The sequence below is a fragment of the Narcine bancroftii genome, chromosome 12, assembly GCF_036971445.1.
Source record: "Narcine bancroftii isolate sNarBan1 chromosome 12, sNarBan1.hap1, whole genome shotgun sequence".
NCBI classification, from domain to species: Eukaryota; Metazoa; Chordata; class Chondrichthyes; order Torpediniformes; family Narcinidae; genus Narcine; species Narcine bancroftii.
In genome coordinates this window covers 36,183,798-36,204,384 of record NC_091480.1, presented here as the reverse complement: position 1 = coordinate 36,204,384, position 20,587 = coordinate 36,183,798, and the positions used below count along the sequence as shown (strand labels likewise).

General features: G+C 38.4%; 1 protein-coding gene across 1 annotated transcript in view; it reads left to right on the top strand.

Moving 5' to 3' along the window:
* The window catches only part of LOC138746598 (protein tweety homolog 3-like), a 122,760-nt gene extending 103,032 nt beyond the window's left edge, over positions 1 to 19,728 (top strand). The window contains exon 14 of the mRNA XM_069904889.1: positions 15,628 to 19,728. Within this exon, the coding sequence (XP_069760990.1) occupies positions 15,628 to 15,693 (66 nt within the window). The 3' untranslated portion in view covers positions 15,694 to 19,728. The remainder of the gene's footprint in view (positions 1 to 15,627) is intronic.
* The last annotated feature ends 859 nt before the right edge of the window (positions 19,729 to 20,587 follow it).

Sequence of the window (20,587 nt, the reverse complement as noted above, 5' to 3'; positions counted from 1 at the left end):
CTTCGTGAGGGTGTCCTTGTTGGCCTCAAATGCACTGTAAGTCCAGGTGAGCGTTGTGTGCTTGGCTGCGATGAGGGCGAATAGCGGCTGCATGATGAGCACCGCTCCCGGGATGAATTGGTTGTAGAAGTTGACCATACCTGTGAACACCTGCAGCCCCTTGAGATTGTCCGGACGTGGGAACTCCTTGATAGCGGCGACCTTCGTAGCAGCGGGCTTGGCTCCCTCGACCGTGATGGTATAGCCCAGGAACTGCATGGACTCTTTCCCAAATTGGCACTTGGCTGGGTTGATGGTGAGGCCGAAGTCGGCCAGCCAGGAGAAGAGGGTGCACAGGTGGGCCTTGTGTTGTGCCCGATCCCTGCTGGCAACGAGGATGTCGTCTAAGTAAATGAAGACGAAATTCAGGTCCCTGTCCAGTGAGTCCATGAGGCCCTGGAAGGTCTGAGTAGCATTCTTGAGCCCGAACAGCATGGAAAGGAATTCGAACGAGCCGAAGAGGGTGATGATGGCCATCTTGTGTATGTCCTCAGGGTGCACCAGGATTTGGTGATACCCATGCACCAGGTCAATCTTGGAGAAAACCCTCGTTCCATGCAGGTTGGCTGTAAAGTCCTGGATGTGTGGGAAGGGGTAAGAGTCAGGAACTGTCGCCTCGTTGAGCATTGATAGTCTCCGCAGGGGTGCCAGCCGCCGGAGGCTTTTGGGATGAGGTGGAGCGGTGAGGCCCACGGGCTGTCGAACCGCCGAATTATCCCCAGCTCCAACAGGTGCAAAAACTCCTCCTTCGCCACCTGGAGCTTGTCAGGCGAGAGCCGACATGCCTTGGGGTGAACCGGTGGGCCCTGGGAGGGGATGTGGTGGAACGTCCCATGGCATGGCGAGGCATGGAAAATATGGGCGTCCACCAGGCACCTACCCCAAATGTCCACCAGAAGCCCGTGGGTGAGGAGGAAGTCAGCGCCCAGGATGCCGGTCGGACAAGACGGTGAACCTCCACGAGAATCGGCCGATCTGGGAGTGGACTGTGGACTGTCTTGTCTCCATACGTTCGGATCTCTGTTACATTTGCTGCATGCAGGGGAGGTCCTCGAGGCCAGATCCTGGACTCGATGGCCATGGCTGGGATGACGCTGATCTGGGTCCCAGTGTCGACGAGGATCCACTGGCTGGTGACTGAGTCCTGCAGGTAGAGGAGGCTGTGTCTTTGGCCAGCTGCCGCAGCCATTAACAGCGGCCGGCCTGGTTGTTTACCTGGAACGAGCAGGGCTGACGATACTTCCGAGCCTTGGCTCCCCAGCGATGGTGGTAGAAGCAGAGGCCTTGAGTGGATGCCGTGCCCATCGTTATGCTCTTGGTGGCCCATGCAGGGACTGGATGCTCTAGCGCAGCACTAGGGGTGGGCTTGCCCTAATCATGCCCATGCCTCGTGACCTGCTGGAATCGCTCGAGCCATAGCTCTTGTGCCTTCTGAGCGACCTTCCTTGGGTCGGTAAAGCTCTCTTGGACTAGTCACGGCCAGATGTCCTCTGGCAGATGGTCAAGGAAAATGCGCTTGAAGAGTGGGCAGTTGGTGTGCTCATCCATGAGCGCGAGCATCTCGTCCATCAGCTCCATTGGGGACCTGTCCCCCAAGGCATTGATGTGCAGCATTTGAGTGGCACGCTGGCGCCTGGATAGTCCGAGGGATCCGGTGACCACTTGCTCGATGGTCTCGTATTTGTCTTCAGCACACGTTTGGCAGTGGCCTGGTCCAGGACAGCGACCACATGGTAGAATTTAGATGTGTTGGATGAAATTTGACGGAGGTGAAACTGAGCCTCCGCATGGCCGAACCAGGTATCTGGATCCTGAACCCAGAAGTCAGGCAGCTTGATGGCTATAGCTTTGATCCCAGGTTCATTCATGATGGGTTCAAAGACGTTTGAACCAGTCGGGGTCACCAATTGTAGTAGCAGCTACATGACTACTGAAAGAACACACAGCCAGATGGGTTAAGCTCTGTGAACAGAACTGATATATTGCAGGCTGCTGGGCTGCACTTATACTCCCAGCCCGGACCTGACTGAGAACTGCATTGGGGGGTGCTGATATCACCCAGGCGTCACGTGGTCCCTCAGCACGGGGTTCTGAGCCCTGAACTGAGAAGAAGGGGAAACCCTCAATGGCGCCATTTTGGCTGGCTGCCCCGCCGCATGGATTACAAGCAGGGCCAGTTCGCCTGCCTAGTGGTGTGCCACCACAGTAGAATCAAGCTTTAACTTATCTCTATTGACGCACTTAACCTACTTAACCCCTTTCTAATCCTAAGCGCACGTGTGTGTAAGTTCAGCAAAGTTCTTTGGTTCACAGTCCAATCTCACTGGTTGCAGGCAATGCTTTTACTGTGCACGGAAGTTCATATTAATAAAGTTCACCAGGCTTTGGTACTTTACAGGCAAATGGCTACCACTCAGAAGTGTTCTTGTTGGTTTTCAGAGAGAGAGTTTTTGTTCCAGGAAATCAACAACTGATCCTTTTTAATCAGCCACTCCAGTGTCTTGCTTTTTTTTAAAAAAATTTTATATTTCACACCATAAACCACATTGACCAAGATACATACATTTTCCTTTTCAAATATATACAATGTCATTTTATCCCCCCCCCCTCCTCCCATCCCACCCTCCCTACCTCCCCCCCCATTCATTTAAAGTACAAAATCTAAGATACATTAAACCAGTCAAACAATGTTGTCATTCAATAAAAATTTCCTTCTTCTTTTGTTATTTTAGGTGGTAGATGTCCCCAGTAGGTTTTCTCTATTATGTTTCATGTATGGCTCCCATATTTGTTCAAATATTTCAATATTATTTCTTAAATTATATGTTACTTTTTCTAATGGAATACATTTATTCATTTCTATATACCATTGTTGTATTTTCAAATTATCTTCTAATTTCCAGGTTGACATAATACATTTTTTTGCTACAGCTAGAGCTATCTTAACAAATCTTTTTTATGCACCATCTAAATCAAGTCCAAATTCTTTGTTTTTTTATGTTACTTAGGAGGAAGATCTCTGGGTTTTTTGGTATATTGTTTTCTGTAATTTTATTTAATATCTGGTTTAGATCTTCCCAAAATTTTTCTACTTTCTCACATGTCCAGATTGCATGAATTGTTGTTACCATTTCTTTTTTAAAATAAAAACATCTGTCAGATACTGTTGGGTCCCATTTATTTAACTTTTGAGGTGTAATGTATAGCCTGTGTATCCAGTTATATTGTATCATATGTAACCTCGTGTTTATTGTATTTCTCATAGTTCCAGAGCATAACTTCTCCCATGTTTCCTTCTTTATCTTTATATTTAAATCTTGTTCCCATTTTTGTTTAGTTTTACCATTTGTTTCCTCATTCTCCTTTTCTTGCAGTTTAATATACATATTTGTTATAAATTTTTTGATTATCATTGTATCTGTAATCACATAGTCAAAATTACTTCCCTCTGGTAACCTCAGACTGCTTCCTAATTTGTCCTTCAAGTAGGATCTCAGTTGGTAATATGCCAACACTGTATCTTGAGTTATATTATATTTATCCTTCATTTGTTCAAAGGATAATAATCTATTTCCTGAAAAACAATTTTCTATTCTTTTGATCCCTTTTTTCTCCCATTCTCTAAAGGAAAGGTTATCTATTGTGAAAGGGATTAACTGATTTTGCGTCAGTATTAGTTTTGGTAATTGGTAATTTGTTTTATTCCTTTCTACATGAATCTTCTTCCAAATATTGAGCAGATGGTGTAATACTGGAGAACTCCTGTGTTGCACCAATTTTTCATCCCATTTATATAATATATGTTCAGGTATCTTTTCCCCTATTTTATCTAGTTCTAATCTAGTCCAATCTGGCTTTTTCCCTTGTTTGATAAAAATCTGATAGGTATCTTAATTGTGCGGCTCTATAATAATTTTTAAAATTTGGCAGTTGTAAGCCTCCTTGTTTATACCATTCTGTTAATTTATCTAGTGCTATCCTCGGTTTTCCCCCCCTTTCCATAAAAATTTCCTTATTATTTTCTTTAACTCCTTGAAGAATTTCTCCGTCAAGTGTATTGGCAATGCCTGAAATAGGTATAGTATCCTTGGGAAAATGTTCATTTTAATACAGTTTATCCTTCCTAGTAGTGTTAGTGGTAAATCTTTCCAATGCTCTAAATCACCCTGTAATTTTTTCATTAGTGGATAATAATTGAGTTTATATAGATGGCCGAGATTTTTATTTATTTGTATACCTAGGTATCTTATTGCTTGCATTTGCCATCTGAATGGTGATTCCTTCTTAAATTTTGAGAAATCCGTATTATTCATTGCCATTGCTTCACTTTTATTTACGTTAATCTTGTAACCCGACACTTCTCCATATTCCTTCAATTTCTTATATAATTCTTTTATTGATAGTTCTGGTTCTGTTAAATATACTATAACATCATCCACAAATAAACTGATTTTATATTCCTTGTCTTTTATTTTTATCCCTTTTATATTATTTTCTGTTCTTATCAATTCTGCTAGTGGTTCTATAGCTAACGCGAACAATAAGGGTGATAGCAGGCATCCCTGCCTTGTTGATCTGCTTAAATTAAATTGCTTTGATTATATATCCATTTACTGTCACTTTCACCAATGGCCCCTTATATAATGCTTTAATCCAATTAATATACTTCTCTGGTAAACTGAATTTTTGCAATACTTTGAATAAATAATTCCATTCTACTCTGTCAAAGGCCTTCTCTGCGTCTAAAGCAACTGCTACTGTTGGCGCTTTACTCCCTTCTATTGCATGAATTAAGTTAATAAATTTACAAATATTGTCTGTTGTCCGTCTTTTTTTAATAAATCCAGTTTGGTCTAGATTTACCATTTTAGGTACATAATCTGCTAATCTGTTTGCTAATAGTTAAGATATTATCTTATAATCTGTGTTAAGTAATGATATTGGTCTATATGACACTGGTGCGATTGGATCTTTCCCTTGCTTTGGTATTACTGTAATTATTGCTGTTTTACATGAATCTGGTAAGCTTTGTGTTTTGTCAATCTGGTTGATTACTTCCAGGAGGGGAGGAATTAATAAATCTTTAAATGTTTTATAGAATTCTATTGGGAATCCATCTTCTCCTGGTGTTTTATTATTTGGTAGTTTTTTTTATTATCTCTTGTATTTCTACTATTTCAAATGGTTCTGTTAATTTATTTTGTTCCTCTATTTGTAATTTTGGTAGTTCAATTTTAGTTAAAAATTCATCTACTTTGCCTTCTTTCCCTTCGTTTTCAGTTTGGTATAATTGTTCATAGAATTCTCAAAAGTTTTCATTAATCTCCGTTGGATTATATGTGATTTGTTTGTCTTTTTTCCTTGATAACATAACATATACATAACATAACATAACAATTACAGCACGGAAACAGGCCATTAGGCCCTTCTAGTCCGCACCGAACCAAACATCCCTCTCTAGTCCCACCTCCCTGCACAATGCCCATAACCCTCCATCTTCTTCTCATCCATAGACCTGTCCAACCTTTTCTTAAATAATACAATTGACTCCGCCGCCACTATTTCTCCCGGAAGATCATTCCACACGGCTACACTCTCTGAGTAAAGAAGTTCCCCCTCATGTTACCTCTAAACCTCTGCCCCTTAATTCTTAACTCATGTCCTCTTGTTTTAATCTTTCCTCCTCTTAACGGAAATAGTCTATCCACATCCATTCTGTCTATCCCTTTCATAATCTTAAATACTTCTATCAAATCCCCTCTCCAAAGAATAAAGACCCAATCTGTCCAATCTCTCCCCATACTCCAGATGCTTAAACCCAGGCAACATTCTGGTAAACCTTCTCTGCACTCTCTCCACTCTGTTTATATCCTTCCTATAATTAAGGCAACCAGAACTGCACACAGAACTCCAAATTAGGTCGCACCAACGTCTTATACAATCTCAACATCACCTCCCAACTCCTATATTCCATGCAATGATTGATAAAGGCCAGCATACTAAAAGCCTTCTTCACCACCCTATTCACGTGAGTTTCTACCTTCAGGGAACGATGTACCGTCACTCCTAAATCTTTCTGCTCTTCTGTATTCCTCAATGCTCTCCCATTTACCACATATGTCCTATTCTGATTCTTCTTACCAAAATGAAACACCTCACACTTATCAGCATTAAATTCCATCTGCCATTTTTCAGCCCACTTTTCTAAGAAGCCCAAATCCCTCTGCAATCCTTGAAAACCTTCTTCATTATCCACTATTCCACCTATCTTAGTATCGTCTGCATATTTACTAATCCAATTCACCACCCCATCATCTAGATTATTAATGTATATAACGAACAACAATGGGCCCAATACAGATCCTTGAGGCACACCACTGGTCACCGGCCTCCAACCTGACAGACAATTTTCCACTACCACTCTCTGGCCTCTCCCTTTCAGCCAATGTTCAATCCATTTGACTATCTTAAAATTTATACCTAAAGACTGCACCTTCCTAACTAACCTTCCATGTGGTACCTTATCGAAGGCCTTACTGAAGTCCATATAGACAACATCCACTGCGCTACCCTCATCCACATTCCTAGTCACCTCTTCAAAAAATTCAATCAGATTGGTCAAACATGACATTCCTCCCACAAATCCATGTTGAGTGCTCCTGATCAGACCCTGTCTATCCAGATGTTTATAAGTACTATCTCTAAGAATTTTCTCCATTAATTTACCTACCACAGACGTCAAACTTACAGGCCGATAGTTGCCAGGCTTCCTCCTTGAACCCTTTTTAAATAACGGAACCAAATGCCCAATGCGCCAATCCTCCGGCACTATCCCCATATCTAATGACATTTGGAAAATTACCGCCAGAGCCTCTGCTATTTCCTCCTTCACTTCTCTCAATGTCCTGGGGAAGATCCCGTCTGGTCCCGGAGACTTATCCACCTTTATATTCTTCAAAAGCCTTAAAACTACACCTTTTGTAATCTCTATATTCCCCATATTTACCCAATTTGCTTATTTTATCCCACATCTCCCAATATCCTTCTCCTTAGTGAATACCGAAGAAAAGAAACTGTTCAATATCTCCCCCATTTCTCTAGGCTCCACACACAGTTTTCCACTCTGATTTTCTAAGGGACCAATTTTGTCTCTAGCTTTCCTCTTACCATTAACATATTTCTAGAACTCTTTTGGATTAGTTTTCACCCTGCTTGCCATAGTTTTCTCGTACCTTCTTTTAGCTTTCCTAATTCCTCTCTTAAGATTCCTCTTACATTCAATGTATCTTTCAAACATCTCCTTAACTCCATGCTTCTTATATCTAATGTACGCCTCCCTTTTTCTTCGAACCAAGTTCCCAATATTCCTTGAAAACCACGGCTCTCTCAAACCTTTTGCCCCTCCTTTTAAACTAACAGGAACATAAAGCTTTTGCACTCTCAAAATCTGATCTTTAAAAGACTTCCATCTCTCTACTACATCCTGCCCATAAAACAAATTGTCCCAATGCACACCCTGCAAGTCCTTTCGCATCTCCTCAAATCTAGCTTTTCCCCAATCAAAAACCTCAATCCTTGGCCCTGATTTCTCTCTTTCCATAATGACATTGAAGCTGATGGCATTATGATCACTGGACCCGAAGTGCTCGCCAACACTAACCTCCGTCACTTGACCCATCCCATTTGCCAACAGTAGATCTAACACTGCTCCTTCTCTGGTCGGCACCTCTACATATTGTTGTAAAAAACTATCTTGCACACATTTCACAAACTCTAACCCATCCAGTCCTTTCACAGAATGTGTTTCCCAATCTATATGTGGAAAATTAAAATCTCCCATAATTACAACCCTGTGCTTATCACAAATATCTACTATCTCCCTACAGATTTGCTCCTCTAGGTCTCGGTCCCCTCCGGTTGGTCTATAATACACCCCTACAAGTGTAACCTCTCCTTTCCTAGTCCTCAGTTCCACCCAAATAGCCTCCGTGGATGTGCCCTCTAATCTATCCTTCCTAGGCACCGCTGTAATATTTTCCCTGACAAGCAATGCAACCCCACCTCCTCTTGCCCCTCCGACTCTATCACACCTAAAACAACGAAACCCAGGGATATTCAGTTGCCAATCACATCCCTCCTGCAACCATGTCTCACTAATCGCTACCACATCATACTTCCAAGTATCAATCCACACCTTCAGCTCATCCACCTTTTTTACAATACTCCTGGCATTAAAATATATGAATTTCAGGGATTTCCCAATTTTTAATCCCTGTTTTCCCTCATCTTTAAGAACAACATTATTTACTTTTCCTGCCAATACCATTTTCTTAGCTTGTTCTGTCTTAAGCTGCCATGCTAGAATTTTGTGTGTTTTTTTCCCCTAGTTCATAATATTTCTGTTTTGTCTTCATTATGTTCTTCTCCACCTTGTATGTTTGTAGTGTTTCATATTTTATTTTTTTATCTGCCAATTCTCTTCTTTTAGTTGTGTCTTCCTTCATTGCTAATTCTTTTTCTATATTTACTATTTCCCTTTCCAACTGCTCTGTTTCCTGATTGTAGTCCTTCTTCATCTTGGTTACATAACTTATTATTTGCCCTCTGATGAACGCTTTCATTGCATCCCATAGTATAAACTTATCTTTCACTGATTCCGTATTTATTTCAAAGTACATTTTAATTTGTCTTTCAATGAATTCTCTAAAATCCTGCCTTTAAGTAGCATGGAGTTTAATCTCCATCTATACATTCTTGGAGGGATGTCCTCAAACTCTATTGTCAATATCAAGGGTGAATGGTCCGATAATATTCTAGCTTTATATTCTGTTTTTCTTACTCTATCTTGCATGCGAGCTGATAACAGAAATAGGTCTATTCTTGAGTATGTTTTATGTCTACCGAATAATATGAATATTCCTTTTCCTTTGGGTGTTGTTTCCTCCATATATCCAAAAGTTGCATTTCTTGCATCGATTTAATTATAAATTTGGTTACTTTGTTCTTACTGTTAATTTTTTTCCCAGTTTTATCCATATTTGAATCCAAATTAAGGTTGAAGTCCCCTCCTATTAATATGTTCCCTTGCATATCTGTTATCTTCATAAAAATATCTTGCATAAACTTTTGATCTTCTTCGTTAGGTGAATATACATTGAGTAGATTCCAAAAGTCCGAATATATCTGACATTTTATCATTGCATATCTCCCTGCTGGATCTATTATTTCCTCTTCTATTTTAATTGGTACATTTTTACTGATTAATATAGCTACTCCTCTTGCTTTTGAATTATATGACGCTGCTGTTACATGTCCTACCCAATCTCTCTTTAATTTCTTGTGCTCCATTTCAGTTAAATGTGTTTCTTGCACAAATGCTATATCAATTTTTTCTTTTTTCAGTAAATTTAGCAGTTTCTTCCTTTTGATTTGGTTATGTATTCCGTTAATATTTAAAGTCATATAGTTCAACGTAGCCATTTCATACTTTGTTTATCTTCCCTTTCCATTTCCTCATCATCACCTTTCCTTCTTATCCATTTCTGCTTTCTTGTTTTGAACACTTAATAAGACAACATTTCTAAAACATCAAACATTTTCCTTATTCTCCTATTTAAAACTTCTTTAACCCCATTCTCCCCTCCCCCTCCTGAGTTGCCCTTTATCCCTTGTCGGGCAACCACATCTCCCCTCTCCATTTGGATTTGCGAATTCACTTGCAAGCGTCAACTGATTTTGCAGTGACCGTAACTCCTCCCCACCCAGCCCCCCCCCCGGAAAAGATTTCAATTTTCATATATAACAAAGGTCAGTCTTTTAATTCCCTCCTTATTTCCTCTATTCCCTTTCATTCCCTTATTAATTCTTATCTATACTCTATATATTTTCCTCTAAATACGGATACACTCATGTATACATATATATATATATATATATATATATATACACACATACACATCTATATATATATACCCCCATATGCACTCATACCTATAGTTCGTGGTCATTTTTACTCTCATTACATGTCTTCATCTCTCTGCTTGTTTTGTAGTTGTTCTGCAAATTTTCGTGCTTCCTCTGGATCCGAGAATAGTCTGTTTTGTTGCCCTGGAATAACTATTTTAAGTACCGCTGGGTACTTTAACATAAATTTATATCCTTTTTTCCATAGGATCGTTTTTGCTGTATTGAACTCCTTCCTCTTCTTCAGGAGTTCAAAACTTATGTCTGGATAGAAAAAAATGTTTTGACCTTTGTATTCCAGTGGCTTTTTGTCTTCTCTTATTTTCTTCATTGCTTTCTCCAATATATTTTCTCTTGTTGTATATCTTAAGAATTTTACTAAAATGGATCTTGGTTTTTGCTGCGGTTGTGGTTTCGGGGCTAATGTTCTATGTGCCCTCTCTATTTCCATTTCTTCCTGTAATTCTGGTCTTCCTAAGACCCTGGGGATCTAATCTTTTATAAATTCTCTCATATTCTTGCCTTCTTCATCTTCCTTAAGGCCCACTATCTTTATATTATTTCTTCTATTATAGTTTTCCATTATATCTATCTTCTGAGCTAACAGCTCATGTGCCTCTTTAACTTTTTTATTAGATTCTTCTAATTTCTCTTTTAAGTCCTCTACTTCCATTTCTACGATTATTTCTCGTTCTTCCACATTATACACTCTTTTTCCTATCTCTGATATGACCATTTCTATTTTATTCATTTTTTCTTCTGCACTCTTAATTCTTCTTTTTATCTCATTAAATTCTTGTAATTGCCATTCTTTCACTGATTCCATATATTCTTTAAAAAAAGATATATCCATTGTCCTGCCTTTCTCTTCTTCCATTTCTCTGTGTTCTTCTTCTTCTTCTTCCTCTGGGTTGGCCATCTGTTGTTTCCTTTTCTTTTTGCTCTCTTCTTTCTTGTTGTCATTATTTTCTATGTTTTGCTCCTGTTGCTGTGTTGCAGCTGTCACTCTCAGCTGCGGAGTTGCGGAGATCGATTCCGCAGCTGTTCCCCCCTCCCGTCAGTGTGTTTTTTTCATGCGCGTCGCGCACTTTTACTCGGCTCCGTGAGCCATTTTTGTAGTCCCGAGCTCAGGACTTCCACTGACCTTAGGGAGCGGGCTTCTCTCTCTGCGGCGGGCCTCCTCGGACAGGTAAGGCCTTCACCTTCTTCTTCCGACGTTCTTTCATCTTCTCTTCTTCCCGTTGTTTTCGACTTTCTCTCTTCGCTGCCATTTTCCAGTGTCTTGCTGACGAAACTGGCCCCTTTCAGGGTTCTCCAGATGATAACCTCTTTCTTTCAGGTCACCACAGAGTTCCTTTCTATTTCTCCTATTCCAAGGAAAACACCGGATAGCCATTCCTCTCCTTTCACCAGGCCATCTTCCAAAGTTTGCCAGCTTGTCCCTCTGGAACCGATGTCTGTGTCTCTCCTCTCTCTCTTTCTCCCTCCCTCCAACTCTGAGAGCAAAGACTTTTTTTCTGTTCTCTGCCTGTAAAGATCACATGATCTTCCAGACAGTAAGTTCTGTTTTCCAGACAAAGCTGCTACTGCCTGTTGTTACCTTTGTTTCCTTTTGCAAATAACAGTCCTCTTGCAAAAGTTCCTGCAAAAATTCTGTTTTAGTGTTTGTGTGTGACCTGCTTTAACAAACCTTTCCCAATTTATCTCCCAAACACCTCTGTACTCTGTCACAATTATTTCCACTGCCTGCAGTTTTCTACAAGCCAAACGATCATTTTTGCATTAACCGTTATCCCAATCAGAAATGACCCTTAAAGCAGTAGTAAAAGGCTGATATTGGCCAATTCTATAGTCTACTTTAGCACATTTCTATTAATGACATTGTATGCTTAATATTACTGAGTAAATGTTCACCATTTTATTTTTGGCTTCTGTTTTTTTGCAATTGATTATTGTGAAGCACTTTTTTTTTTAATTTTGACAATCTGGCATGCTTGTTGACTTTGGTGCAGAACTGGCAGGTTTTCTCGATGTTATTTTTCTGGATGTCCCGGCAATATTCCAATGAACCCAAGCAGTTGGAAGGGAGCAAAGGAATGAGGGTCCAGATGAGTTTTTTTTTTAAAAAAAAACACAGGAAACACCATTGGGTGAGCCAGATGTTAACCATTAGGATTCCCAAATAGTGGATTTGTGGAGTTTTACTCCGTTGATTTTACAGATATGGTTTTAAGCATCTACGGTTGCCATTTCCACTCCCGAGCTTTTTTTTTTGCAAAATTAATTCTTAACTTTTCTCTCTCCCCTGTCCTCTTATCATATTCAATTAACACCTTTTGTCTGTTGGTCAGTGCGCCTCCCCCTTTTTCTCCAGCCTTTTAATACAGACGCCTAAGTTCTGTTTACTCGGACCTTGAGGAAGGGCTCTGTCCCGAAACAACATTGGTAATAAATTCACTACCTTCTATGGACATTGTGAGGCCAGCTGATTTCAGCCAGGATCTCTGTTTTTACTACAATCACAGCTTCTGCAGACTTTCATGTTTCCTCTCATCCTCCCCAGTATAATGAAAATTTTGAGGATTGCCATTACACAGAAGATTTTATTGAACTGCTTGATACAAATCTGATGTTTCATTCTGCCACATGAACCACCTCTGAACTCCTCCAGAGAGTTTCAATCATTACAAGGCATATGCTCCATACTTGACTGGATGAATCCAATTTCAACAAGTGGCACCATCCAAGGCAAAGCATCTGTGGCACATAGCTGCAGTGTTCCATTCCAAAATACACTGCAGTGACAAATCTGGCGAGTCCCAGGTTCAAGTGGTGTTGACTGATAGCAATGCCACGACCCGTAAATACCCCTTCCCATCTTGCCTTGGACCTTTATTATTGTTGGGTCCATGTACTGGAATTCTTTTCACTGAATGCCACCTATAGGCGCTTTGATTGCAAGATTCACCACTATCTTCTCAAGGACACCCTGGGCGAGTTGGAAAATGCTGATCCCTCCAGATCCAAATGAACATGGTTTTGTCTAGTTGAACAGTGCACCCAGTATTGTTTGGGACAGATACTTTTTTTTTTAACCTTATTTGCCCCTGTGCTCCACAGTGTTAAACTTGTCCTCAAACAATTTGCATGTGATTAGAGTGCGCATTCCAGATATTATTCAAGGTTATTTGTTTACATTTTGGTTTGTCCATGAAGAAATTACAGCACTTTTTGTACATAGTTCTCTCGTTTAAGAGCACCGAAATGGGGGAACTGTGTATAAAAAGTGCTTTAATTTCTACATGGTCAAACCAAAATGAATACAAATAACCTTGAATAATATCTGGGACGTGCACTCTAATCACATGCAAATTGTTTGAGGACAAATTTAAAACTGTGGAGCACAGGGGCAAATAAAGGAAAAAAGTGCCTTTGTCCCAAACATTATGGAAGGCATTCTATATATATGGCCAGATGATAATAAACTTGAACTTGATGTCTACATCCTGCTGTTGAATTTTTAAAGAAAATATGGTGAGTGTGTAAATGCTCGGGAATTTTTCTGAACCGAGTACTCAACCAACTTTTGCAAAAGTAATACAACTTCATGGTACATACTTGCTTGAAATCTCAAAATATATTTTTATGAGCATGACTTGTACTTCATCATATACACCAGAATTTTCTAATTACTTATTGCCCATTTATTGAGTGTTTTCTGTAACTCATTTGCAGAGTTTACTTCTGTTATTGGTTATTTTCTTGTAACTTTTTTTATTGAAGGACCTTGGTAAAATTCTTTAGATAAGCCTCGTCTGCTTTTTCAGTTAAGTTTTTCAAAGGAAAGCAAAATCAGTTGTCGTAATATTTAATCCACTGAGATAAATGAAGTGAAGCAACTCACTTGAATGTTTACAGGTGCCACAATTGCTCTGTCCACAATCTATTGTATATGGTTGCTTTTAGGTTTTCATTGTTTTGTTGAGGCAAGATTTCATTTCTTGTACAGAGAAAACTAAAGAATTTCTCTTGCTGAAAATGTGAAAGTTTCTTTGGCACACTGCTCAAGCGATCATTTGAAAACATTCATTGACGTAATAATCAACTAAGAAGTTCTCTTGGTGGCTGATTCAATATCTTGCATGGTTTTCTAATTGCTGGGCTAAGAAAATGATTTAACATGTTTCTTTAAATCTAATGCCTTCTCTTCCACTTCTCTTTTTTCTAAAACCATTGCAAGATTGTGGACTGACCTTCTGCCCAGATCCGTTATGCCCATAGCTAAGTAGATGTAGGTCAACGTTCTACTGAGGAATATGCTGGCTCCTAGTTATCAGTGCTGAGGTAGACGACTCCGAATAGAGCCCACAAATGCAATATGAATTTTGCATATTTAACAGTCCTCGGTCTGGGAAATCTGTTCATGAACACGTGCGAGGTTAAGCAGTGCCTTTTATTTAATTAGTTTAAATGTAACTCAAAGTATTTAAACTAAGTTGTGTTTTATCTGCTCACTGTTAATATTGATATAAATTGCATGAAGGAATTTACAAACATTTGTAAAGTTAAAAGATTTGAAAGGTGTTGGGAGGGGGGTGGGGGGTTTCTCTGGTTGTTCCGTCTACCTTTTTTGTGCATTTCCTCACTTGCAGAGGCCCTGGGCCATGGTGATTTGCTGGGAGTTAGACTCCTTATGGTGTGCTATTGGTCCAGGGCAGAGATGATCTGCCTGAAGATCTCTGCATTGGATGACCCAACTCAAGGTTTTATAATCATGGTCCTGTAGTCAATGCCATAGGAGTTATTTGGGATGAGCAGTGCCAAACAAAATTTTGCTTTCCCCTCATTGTCACATTGCTGCATTTTAATCTTTAGGGAAAATCAGCTTCCATAATGCAACCATGTACAACTTTGGACATTGTGTGTGTTAGTTCTGGAGTCCCCAGCTATAATGCATTGAAAGTAATAAAACACCCCCTCAGTCAGTGCTGTGTGAAAACAGGTGAACATTTGAGACATTGAATTCATAAGACATTATGTTTCTCCAGCCCTTTACACAATCCACTGTCTGTTTGCAATGTCCTTGATTTCTGACTAACTAAAGCATATATGGACTTAGGATTTTGTGAATTTTCAGTGTATTTGGAGGAATTTGTGGACTGTGATTGCAAATGTACAATTCAAACAGTTTCAAGGAATATTGGCGGTTATTCTGTCGGGAATGTCGATCTGACTGTTCGTTTTCTATCCTCACCAGATTAGACATTTAGGATCCCCTATTTACTTTAACTGCATTTGCATTTCATACTTTCTTTCCAGTTCAATGCATATGGTGACATTATTTGAAAGGATATGTCCTCTGGAAGCCTTTTATTTCACAAACTATTTAAAATAAACATCTTTTATATGATGCCTCCTGGCTGTTTATATTTGAAAAGGTTAAGAGGACACTATTATTCCCAACAAGTGTCATTAGTTGAACTGGAATATCATTGTTCCACATCAAAATGGAGGGGGAAGGGGTAGAGTAACAGCTGAGTACTCAAAACCATGAGATGAGGAATTGAGGAGGATCAATTTGCAGCTTATTAAAATTCACGTCTCCTCTTTTTTTTCCCCACACAGTACTCAAACAGCATGAGAGCCAAATACCTCGCCACAAACAGGCCTGAAACCAGCAGCGTCCACTAAGACCACAGGACGAGAGGAAAAACTGGAAATTTCATGTGTCCAATGCCATTAATACAGTTTTACTAACTTGAGAATAGCTCTATTCTATCAGTTGTACAGTAAAAGGTGGATTGCTGATTTCAAGGAATGAAAACATTTTACCAACATCGATTGTGTTATGAATGCTTAGAGAGGATGTGTTTGGTTAAAATTGGTAGACCCGACACAACCTTGCGTATGCCAGTATCACAGTTTACGTCATTCCAGTTCACTTCAGTGTAAGGGTCTCTCAATTCTAGATTGCAACAGGAATACCAGGCTGTATAGTGCACCAGTCTGCAGTCATCTGAACAAAATTGTTTTTTGTGTGTTGTAACAATTGTAAAGTGCACCAACCATTGTATGTACGTCAGTTAACAATAGTTCAGATCAAAGCAACATTTGTATTTATCTGGAAAAGTTCACAGATGGATGCCAAAATATCAGATTACATTTATGCTGTTAATTTTTTTTAGATTTAAAAGTATCACAGAAATCCTAAAAGGCAGATAAAAATGTAGGGAGATCACCACCAAGCTGATATTGAAGCCCGTGGTCTTTTAAATTTTATAGGGTTGTAATATAACTTTTAACCACTGATAAGTTCACCATTTCGGAGGTGTTCTTTCTGTGTCAAGGGTGCATATTGCCACAGAAATATTGTGTAAATATGGGAAAGTGTACTAAAATTGCTTTGAAAGTTAGCCATTTTAGCTAATCAATGTGATTAATCTGATTCTAGTTATCACTGGTAATACACTTTTTTTTCTTGATTAAGAATTGCTTACAAAGCTCAGACAAACCTCATCTGTAAATGTCGTCCTGACAGATGCATGTTTTTAACATTGCTTGACAAATGTTTTAATAAGTTGCACATAAAAACGTTCTAGCCTTGGGTTTTTTTTTAAAAAGGTATGTATGTTGTAATAACAGCACAGTTCCTGTGGTTTTGCTACATTTATTGTTTTAACTTTATTTAAGGTGCAATTTCTTATTCTGAAATTAGATTTTTAATTTTTGTGTTTTACCCTGTAGAAGCAATTTTATACATTTAGTTCAGAATTTAGCAAATTTAATGGAGTCCATGTTGTACGTGACTGGAAACTTATCAATGCATCTACCATTTTGAGGGTTTAAAAAAAAACATTCTTGCAGGTTACAAATTAATACTGGAAAATGCATATGAAACATTACAAGACTTAAAGTGATACGATCTTAAGAATGGAGTCATACCCTTGGTGTTGAATAAATTAAATCCTTCTAAGCTTTTCTTTACCGGGTTTTACTTTTGGAGAGGAAGGGAACGTTAAAAAGCTTCAGTTGTGACAACCAACCCACTGTTCAGTGTGTCTGCTGATATTTTAACAATGGTGCTGTTTAATAATTAAATCACTTGAGGCAAGTTTGTCATTGGCGTCAGGAAGAATCATTCCTTCTTTGAGTTTGAAGGACTCTGTTTGGTGTCAAAAGGAAGTATTCAAGTTTTACACCTCAATCTCTCATCTCTGGGGAGTCTTTTTAAAGAGAAAATGTAATTGTGTTTGAGACTTTCTACCTTGTATTACTTGGCAGTTGAGCAATAACCATTTAAACCTGACTGAAACATTCCAAACGTCTAACCTTTTATCCAAGTCAACACTTAACCTGTTCTTGTGAAAGATACACATGTAAATTAATCCTAATCCTACCATTTATCCTACATGTTTAATTCTCGCATTTTACAGAATTTACAGAATTTACAATTCTGCATTAATAAGAACAATCGCTAAATATGGAAACCACAATGTTGGATTCTTTTCCGAGAATCTTCTGAATTATGCTCTGATTTACCAAATTTGGAATAATTGTTGAATTTGTACTGTCAGTCACAAATCCTGGAGTTTCTCAAGCATTTAGGAAACTATTAAACAATGTTTAAATACTTCATGGCTAACTCTCTTAATGTTACTTTTGCATTCTCTTAGTGCTGAGCTTAGTATACGCAGTGAATAAAAAGCCGCAAAACACAAAATGCTGAGATTAAAGCTTTGAACCGGAAAGTGTACATTGCCCCAAATTCTTGAAGTACAACTCTTCACTGATCCATCTTTGTTACTGTAATTTTCCTGCAGTCAACTGTAATCCAATGAGGCATAAATTATTTAGTGAACCTCTAACTAGTATCGTTTCAAATAATTGGCAGTGTGTTTCAGCTTTTCAGAAGCATATTTTACCAACTGTCTCCTTTCTTGAGCGCAGAGCTTTTAAAAAAAAATCTGAGCCACAGTCAATCAGCCACAAAACCTTCACCATAGAAGTGGAAATCAATTTACCACATTGACCATTAATTATACTAATTGTATTTTAGTTTGAAGTTATGTGCTTGAGTTGTTCACTACAGACTATGCTTGTGTGTAGCTGACAGGATTTAATTTGAGATCTTTTGAACTTCTTCCCATTAGTACCAAGCAAGGGATTGTTGCTGAGACCAACTTATTTTCTGCAAGATAACCCAAGGGTCTATTGCTGTATTCAGCTGCATAAATAAACTGATTCCTAATCGCTCTTTAGAAGCACAATCTCGTTTTAATTCTGTAACGTGGGTTTTCACAGTTTGTTTTTGTACCTTGGAAAGCACACATCAACCATACAACCTAGAAAATGTGAAGACAAGAATCTCTTGGGTGCAAAAGTGACCATCAACCAGGATCTTGTGGTGATTGTAAGATATGTACTGTGAATTTACAAAGCACTACAGGTTTAAATCTGTGGTGCTATTCTCTTTATGTAGTACTTAACATATTCTCTTGCTAGCATGTGGACTCTAGTATTGAATTTCCAGCCAGCATTTTTGCCAAAAATCTATTGGAAATTAACATGTTACTATGACCGGGGTCACTGGAAATTAGTGAAATAAAAAATTTATAAAATCTGCAGCTGATATTTATTCAGATTAATTCTCACTTCAACTGACTGTGTTAATACGATATTTTCAGAAAGCCTCAAGATAAATTGATAGCAAGATTGAAATTGTTGAAACAAAAGGCACATTTTTGGTTTTGCATTTGATTCTGAGTGTGCAAGAATGTGATTTTATTGAATGACATGCTCTTGCAAAAAAAATGCAAATTAATTCTAATATTAAAATTATTAAATACTGTACAGCTAGAAGGACAAAAACATTTTACCACAACAATTTGGATTAAAAATAATTGTTCTACCCCCTATTTGCATGATATTGGTTATTAAGACCAACCCTGAAACATTGTTCTAAAAACAGTCACACTTCACGATGATTATATTCTCTCCCTCCCTGCCTTTATCTAAAGCAGCAAAGCTCCTTTATGCTTAACAATGAACACTTAAAAAGTGTAGGGCATACTGTTATTAATTTTTAATATTTTTCACAAAAATAAATCATTGCAATTGAAACTGAAAATGAAAAAATGTCATCGAATTGTATCTTTAAATTATCAGGAATGCTGGCAGGTGAAAATGTTGAAGTGTGTAAAAAGAAAAGAGTCCTGCATAATCTATTTAGTTACATTGTGAACCAGAGTTACTCGGTTGTATTAGTGAGACAATCCTTGAGTGTTTTCATAGAAATTTTACCATTTGTAGAAAACTATATCCACAAATGAATAACTTGCACGAGCAGTAGGGGCATTGATTGGTAAGATGTATTTTTGCCTTGTATTGCCCTTTCTAACCATTTCAAACAATTTGTGGTGTACCATACAGCTTCAATTTTTACTTAATATGTAACAAAACTGGTAATTGTAGCACATAGTAATAGTGTAGTTTTGTGAGGCCTGTTTTTAAAACAGCATTTTTTATTAAGAGAGAGGAATGATCCTGTGTACTATTTGCTCATTATTATTTTTGCTAAAAATTGCTGTAGCTCTTAATAGATTTATAACATTTTAAAACTTCTTTTTTCCAATGATTAAAATGTTGCAAATGTCAAACCTGTGGTTTTCATGAGCTTGAACTAAATGTTTTCAAAATGAAACTAATAAAGTTTGTTGGACTTGCCAACTCTACCTCTAGTTTATTTCTGACCTCAATGGAGGAAGATTGAGTTCAACCCTTCCAAAGCATGGCATTATGGGAGGACTATCAATGAATATTTGTGTGCAGACATCTTGCCTTTCATTTTATCTACCTTAGTTTGGCATTTGCTAAATTAAAAACAGTCCAGATGAAATCCATCTCTATGAAAGTATCTGATAACGATGGAACAATATTTTCTTTATGTAGATACTGTATTTTCACTCATACAATGCACACAGATATAATGTGCAGAAAATCCTAAATTGTGTAAAAAATATTTTCAAATAACATGCACACGCATAAACTTCTAAAGCAATTTGCATTTAAATAGAACATGAGACAAAGCACATACCAGTATCTACACAGTTAATCTCCCACAATCAACACCCAATCAGTTTCCCCTAGAGGTGTCAATCGCTCATGATATATCCTGCTACAACACATTAACAAGCTTTGGAGAGTAATCAATTAAATAGATCGAAGGGAGGCTTTGGAGTTGAACAGGATTTTCTGTTGTCTCAAATCAGAGCCATTTGATATGTTAATCTCCCTCAGGGATGGGTCTGGGCAATTAACAGTGATAGGTGCAGTGCTCTAGCTAGAATGTCCTGTTTATAGGAATACCATAGCATTCAGTACAATGAGATTTTCGATAGAACCGTTGGCTCAAATAATTAGGAAGGATAGCAGTATTAAAGCAATAAAGTGAATGTAGGTGAGTATAAAATCTATTTGCAGATGATGTTTTAATATATCTAACACATCCTATGCAATCATTGGGGTATCTTCAAGCACAGTGGAACAATATGGTAGTTTGTCAGGTTATAAAGTTAATTGGGATAAG